General features: G+C 35.8%; 1 protein-coding gene across 1 annotated transcript; it reads right to left on the reverse strand.

Moving 5' to 3' along the window:
• Nucleotides 1–3,234: 3,234 nt before the first annotated feature.
• On the reverse strand, nucleotides 3,235–3,815 carry LOC129952537 (uncharacterized). The gene is made up of 2 exons (XM_056065155.1): nucleotides 3,569–3,815; nucleotides 3,235–3,497 (listed from the first exon to the last, which is right to left on the reverse strand). Exons 1-2 carry the CDS (start codon nucleotides 3,813–3,815, stop codon nucleotides 3,238–3,240), a joined length of 507 nt encoding a protein of 168 aa, XP_055921130.1. The 3' UTR covers nucleotides 3,235–3,237.
• Nucleotides 3,816–7,297: the final 3,482 nt, after the last annotated feature.

The following is a 7,297-nucleotide window of genomic DNA, read 5'->3' on the forward strand; positions in this document are numbered from 1 at the left end:
TGGTACTATCTTTTCTCAATGAAATCCTTCTTACTGGCTTACAGCAAACCAGTTGTATTAAAAACTCAAAAAATCGAATTCTCGATTTAGTTTTTTTTTTCTGAAGCTACTAGTACTCTTGTTCTAGAATCAAGATCAGGAATTACTAATATTGATAAATATCACCATTCCTTAGATATTTGTCTTGACTTAAGTAATCACCTTACTGAACACACTAATTCCTTTGATTACTTATATAATTTTGACTTCAGAAGAGCTAATTTCCAGTTGTTATCTGAAGATTTAACCATTTCTGGAAGTGCTGATACTTTAAATAAATAAAATAAATTGGGTGGCGCAACAGTCCGTTGAGAACTAGGGCCTAGTGACTTACAACTCTCAACCATTCCTGTGTGCGAGTAATGTTGTCAGGAATGGAGGAGACCTACAGTTTATATGCCTAATCCGAACGGCTAATTTGAGAAAGCACTTTTTCATTACAAGAGTTACTCTTGGAGAATTTGTCAATTCCTCACAAGAGGCAGTACCCGTGAAAAGAGTTTAGATGGCATAGATTTAAGATTTATTTCCATTTCATGTTTACAATTATTGTCTTAGCAAAATAATGTTTAATTATAATGATTGATAGCGTAAAGGTAACAATAAGCATTAAATATATCTTGTACATAAAGTATTAACAAATTCATTACTTAAAGGTTAACAGTATTTAATTATGCATAATGTTTTATACAAATCATTACTAATTAAATTAAAATTATAAAAACTATAGAAGACAAAAGAGCGTTTGACCATGAATTATAAAATGAAAGGGTATCATGCACTTTGTGGTACGGATACCAGTGTAAAGTGCGTTTTCATTATACTTTTAATTTAGATGAAAAACCTTCGAAGTTATTGCTGTAAGAGAGTGAGAGAACACTACAAAAAAAAGAGATATATTTTTGCATCAGATGAAGATTTTAGGATTGGGCAAGGAATTTGTGAGAGAGAATATGAATTTATAATGAGATATGAATTTTAAATTATGGATGACAATAAATTTAAATAAAGCAAGTAAAACTATCTTTTTATGGTTTAGGTTGTCGTGGTATGTATAAGTGGTCAAGCTACTACACGCATTAAGTCTTCCACATCTGATTTAGAAAAGAGCCAAATTCTAAGATTTTTTAAGAACCTGTGGCATTGGCTATTGCTGTTGCATATATCTGCTGGAAGTTTATTATATATAAATGGAGCTATGACAGTACAGAAGCGTCTAAGATGCTCTGTTCTAGTTCTTTGGATAGTCACAGTAGACGCTTATGATCTCAACGAACGATTTATTTCATTTCTTCTTACTGTATTGTGACCACCCCGCAGATAGAACAGTCTCAATACCTTATAAACATAAAGATGACGAAGTGGTAATATATTGAGTGATTTAAACAACGGAAATGATGGTTCCCATCTAGGTTTGTGAAGCATTACTCTAATGATCTTCTTCTGGGCTATGATTAAAAGCTGTAGGTTGCTGACAAATGCACTACCCCAGCAGGAAATACCATATTCTAAGCGAGAGTTAGCTAATGCATAATAAATAGATGTTAGTAGGTTCGCTGGTACTATTTTTCGCAAGAGAAAGATTTTGTTTAAAACAATATACATATTTTTTTTAACACTCATAATGTGTGACTTCCAGTTCAGTTTTGAGTCTAGTATTATGCCAAGGTATTTAAATTCTGTTACACATTCAAGTGGCATGCAGGAAACGGTACAACTAGAATGATTACAGCTTGCGCCATGAAGACCAACATTTTCAATAGAAATCTCATTTGACAAGGAAAAATACATAATCTTGGATTTGCTACTTAGCACCATCTGATGATACTTAAACCAGTTTGCCAAAATAGAGAGATCGCTGTTCATTGAGACTTTTATTCTATCAACAGAAGGTGCAGAATACGAAAGGGCTAAGTCATCAGCAAAAGCAACCATATTTCCTTTCAAAGGCAGCTGAAAGATTGAATTTATATAAATAATAAAAAGTAAAGGCCCGAGCACTGACCCTTGGGGGACGCCTACACATGCACTAGTGATCGAATAACTCATAGTTGTACCGATTCGCACATGCTGGGACCTGTTATGAAGATAGGATGAGAAATAATTTAAAATGTTACTTCTGAATCCATATCTGTAAAGTTTATTTAAAAGAAGTTTGTGGTCGACTAAGTCAAATGCTTTCGTCAGATCAAGAAACAGAGAACCAGATTTATTTGTTTTATCGAGTTCATTATTGATGCTTTCCAAGAGAGTCACTACTGCATCTTCGGTAGACTTACCCTTCATGAATCCAAATTGCAAAGAGCTGAAAATTCTATATTTACCAAGAAACTTAAGCATTCTTTTAGTTATTAATTTTTCAAAAATTTTTAAGAAAACAGATAGCAACGAAATTGGTCTGTAGTTATTAGGGTCTGTTGTGTCAGGGCATTGATCGAACCCAAGACCTCTGGCATGACAGTCCAACGCACTAAATTCTTTCAAAGATATTTGATAATTGTTAGAAAAAAAAATTGAAAAAAATTCTAAATCATTTTCATTTACCTGTCTTAAAACAAGGGTTAGATTTTTTTTAAAACAAGCAACACATAACAAAATATTGCCCTAAGAAACTATCCAAATTTAATACATGTCTTCTTACATTACCAGCGGTTTTTGGTGGTGTTTACGTAGTGGCCTTTAAATTATGTAGGGCTAGTAAAAATTTGAAATCCAATTTCAAAGAAAAGAGCTAGATATCAATTAAAAAATATCTAACGGAACTCTCCCTTTTAGGTGGTGAGATTAGCAATTCACGATACAAAACATAGATTAGACAAAAGCTGATTCGTCATCATCAGCTGATTGAAAAAAACACAGTAATTGAATAAGAAAGAATTGGTTGAAATAATCTGAAGTTCTATCGAAATATCAGAACTCATCTTGAGTGACGTCATAGTGTTGTATATATTAGACACTACTCTACAATCACAGCTATCGAGTATCAAACAAGAAACATTTTCAGAAAAAAATCTGGAAAATTTCATTTACGATACTCGAAAAAAGTCAAATATCTTGTCACAACTGGATTTCACCTTCTACGGGCATTGATTCTGTTGTAGATGTTTTATTTGTTTCTTTAAAAACATTTGTACTGTACTACGTATGACTTTTCTAATAAAACTCGGTTATTGTTAACTTGCTTTATTCAGTTATGTTTTAATTATAAATTCCATAAACTTTGTAAGAATATTTTAAATAAGAAGTTGCTTTACCTTCTACCATAATTTCAATTTCACGCTTATTAGTTCCGCCTGATAAAATATAAGCTCTACCATTTTTAGAACTTTGTTGGACATCGATTTCTACAAATGTTACAAGCGCACCATTTCCTCTCGATGGATAATCCAAACGAAGCTGAATATTTTTTGGCATACTAAATGATTGCCAACCAGATCCTTGAGAAACTATTTTATCCTCTGATGATGAAAATAAAAAGCAATCTATCATTTAACATTGATCCTCTTACATAAGGAAAATTAGGTCTTACTTGAATAATCTCGGGTTCCAAAAGTGTAACGAAGAGCCTCGTTGCCATTTTTACTTCGTCGAGCGACTTGAATTAATCCCGAATCCCTAATAAAGTCTTCAAAGCTAGTTTGGATATCTAAAATTTTTAATTCCACAATCGTTGATATGCCAATACCATCAACGTCAGATCCTTCATCTGCTAATGTTACTGAAGTAACAGATGAATACACAAAGAAGACACTTAGAAGAATATTTAAAGAAAACATTTTATTTAAACTGAGAACAATACTAATTTTCAGCTTTGTTTTTATATAATTTTCTACATACTAGAATCATGATTTTTAATAAAACAATTTGGAGATAAGAGAAACAACTATGTTAACATTGTTCGAACACAAGTATCTAGTCAAATTTGAAGTTTAAATGGTTATCACATTGAAAAGTTAATTTTGTGCTTAAAACTGAAGTACTTCAACTACAATAACATTATAAAAAGAATTTCAAACTAATTAGTTTAGTATTAGTTCTTGAAAAATGTGCTTTGTTTAAAACATGTATGTACACAATTTGTTATTGAAGATTTCGTGGGCTGGACTTGTAGAAATGTGAAGTTTAAATCAAACAATTTCAATTGTTGAGCTTTTTTCAACGAAACCTTTAGTTTGAAATCAAGAAATTTTAGTCCAACCAATTAACTTGAACATTTATTTTTGAGCAATACGGAGTTATACAAGTTGCAGAAATTAAAGAAGTTCCAAGAACAATGGAACTCCCAGAAGTTATAACTACTTCAAAATTATAATCTTGACACGTTTTATTAGTTGTTTTAGTCTGATTAACATGGAGGTTACTATTGCAAATTTCGTGCCTCGTTTCACATAACGAGACGATATGGTTTCCAATCAAATAGTTTTCTATGCGAATTGTAAATGATTCGTTAATATTTTAAACCACCTAAATGATAAAAGTTTCTAGCTAGTGCTGCGGGGAATTTTAGAATCCTCTTTAATTTTTAGATTGAATCGGACGAAATAATAGCTTTAAAATCTAAGGAACCATCTAAAGATTGCTAAAATCTATATTCGTCAACGCTTCAGTTAAAACAATACTTACTTCCTTACTTAAGGTGGCGCTACAGTCCGGGGCGGACCTGGGCCTCAACCAACAAGCGTCTCCAGCCAGCTCGGTCCCTAGCTAACTGTCTCCAGTTTCGCACGCCAAGTTGGTTGAGGTCCTCTCCCTCCTGGGTTCGCCACCTGAGTAGCGGTCTTCCGCTATTGCGCCGTCCCTCGCGATTGGATTCGAAGACCTTCCGGGCTGGAACGATGATGTCCATTCGCTCTACATGACGTAGCCATCTAAGCTGTTGCACTTTAATTCTGCTAATTAGGTCAGTTTCGCTGTACAGCCCGTACAGTTCGTCGTTATATCTTCTCCTCCATTCTCCATCTATGCGTATGGGACCAAAAATCACCCGAAGAATTTTTCTCTCGAAGCATCCTAAGACGATCTCATCTTTCTTTGACAGGGTCCAGGCCTAAGCCTTCTAAATCCAAAGAAGCAGCGATTTGCAAGAGTTATTCTTCGCTTGATTTCAGCGCTGGTGTCGTTGTCTGTATTATTAGCGGTGCCCAGGTAGACAAAGTCCTTAACTACCTCAAAGTTATAGCTGTCCATGGTGAAGTTATGTCCAAGACGTCGTCGTTCAGTGTCCTTTTTTGATGACAGCACATACTTGGTCTTGCCCTCATTGACCACTAAACCCATGTTCTTCGCTTCCGTCGCAATGCTCAAAAACGCTCCACTGACATCACGCTTTCATATTCCAATTATGTCAATATCATCTGCGTATCCGAGTAATTGGATGGACCTTTGGAAGATTGTGCCTCTAGTGTTGACGGTTGAGTTTTGCACAATTCTTTCCAGAACGATGGTGAAGAAGTCGCATGACAGTGCATCGCCTTGTCTAAAACCTTTTTTGACATCAAATCGGTAAGATCTTTTCCGACCTTGATAGAGCAGCGTGCATTCTCCATCGTCATTCTGCACAAACGGATAAGTTTGACAGGGATGCCAAAACTAGACATTGCTCGGTAGAGCTCTTCCCTATAGATGCTGTCATACGCGGCTTTAAAATCGATAAAGAGATGGTGGGTATCGATTTGAAGCTCCTGGGTTTTTTCCAAGATCAGCCGCAGTGTGAATATTTGGTCAATAGTGGACTTTCCTGGTCTGAAGCCACACTGATAAAGACCAATCAGGTTGTTGACGAATGGCTTCAGACGTTCACATAATACGGCAGAGAGGATCTTATACGCAATGTTAAGGAGACTGATACCTCTGTAGTTGACGCAGTTTAGAGGGTCTCCTTTCTTATGTATCGGGCACACTATGCTCAGATTCCACTCATCGGGCATGCTTGCTTCCAACCATATTTTGCAGATGAGTTGGTGCATGCTCCGTACCAAGTCATCGCCTGCTGCTTTGAATAGTTCGGCAGCGATGCCGTCAGCTCCAGCAGCTTTGTTTGACTTAAGTTTAGATATAGCTATCTTCACTTCGTCAAGGCCGGGTAGGCGGAATTGTTGATCTGTGTCGCCTAGGTTGAGTGGTTCTATCTCCCTTACAGCGGAATTCAGTTTGTCATCGCCGTTAAATAATTTGGAGAAGTGATCTTTCCATATTCTCAGCATCGACTGCGGTTCTACTACGATGTTCCCCTGATCGTCTTTACAGGCTTCGGTTCGTAGCTGGTACCCTTGGGAGGTTTTTTTTACCTTTTGGTAAAATTTACGAACCTCATTCCTGTTGTGACATCCCTCTATCTCTTCGATCGCGCTCTTCTCATGCTCTCTTTTTTTCCTTCTAAGAAGCCGGTGTTCCTCTCTCCTCTTCTTCTCGTAGAGCTCGCGAGCAGCTCTAGTCTTTTTGTGCAGCGCCGGCCGTTTTGTATGCCTCTTGTTTCGCTGCGTTGGCCTCTCGGAATGTTCAGATATCCTGGATACTGGAGAAATGTCGATCGCAATGTGGTCAATGTGGACAGAGGTGGGTTTTGAGAAAAACCAATGGACGCTTGTGTCCTCTTGAATGCACATGTCTACCATTTGAACATCAGTTAAAACAATAGTTATTTAAAACAATAGTTATTTAAAATAAAAGAAGTTTTCGTTTTTAAACTTGATGACCCGATATATGGCAATAAAGCAGAACAAATAACGGAAAACTATAATGCATTAATTCACAAAAACCCATCTGGTGTGACCACAAGCTTTATTCTGGACAAGTTTCAAATTGTTAAAAAGCTTTAAAGGCAACAGCCCTCGAGGACCAATAATTCGTTGAAATAGAATTTGGAGAAATGTTTTCACTTTACTTGTTAATTATGATGCTAGATCTCCTCAACAGACCAGAGTGGTGTAATTTCAATTTTAAAAGTGTTTCAATTGAAAGTTGAACAATAAAGAGCAAAACAATTTTAAATTAAACGCTACAAATGTGCCAAAAAAACAGTTTACGAATGTGAAGTTTTTGGTAGATCTGTGTCCTGGATAAATTTCAGTTTCAGGAAATAGTATTTTAGCTTAGACATATAATTTAAAAAAGGCTGGAATACGACCCACACTTATAAGTTAACCCGTGCGTTTCCGTCTATCGCTCTCTCCAAAAGTTTTACAAAATATTGATTACAAACATCTTCTGCGACATACAAAACATTGAAATAAGTATTTTTCTTTGTTGTCAAATTACT

This window comes from Eupeodes corollae, chromosome 3, assembly GCF_945859685.1.
Source record: "Eupeodes corollae chromosome 3, idEupCoro1.1, whole genome shotgun sequence".
NCBI classification, from domain to species: domain Eukaryota; kingdom Metazoa; phylum Arthropoda; class Insecta; order Diptera; family Syrphidae; genus Eupeodes; species Eupeodes corollae.

Coding starts and splice junctions, on each gene's coding strand:
- LOC129952537 (XM_056065155.1), bottom strand. CDS start 3,815: ATGTTTTCTTTAAATATTCTTCTAAGTGTCTTCTTTGTGTATTCATCT. Junction 3,498..3,568: donor TGGAACCCGAGATTATTCAA/GTAAGACCTAAT, acceptor TTTCATCATCAG/AGGATAAAATAGTTTCTCAA.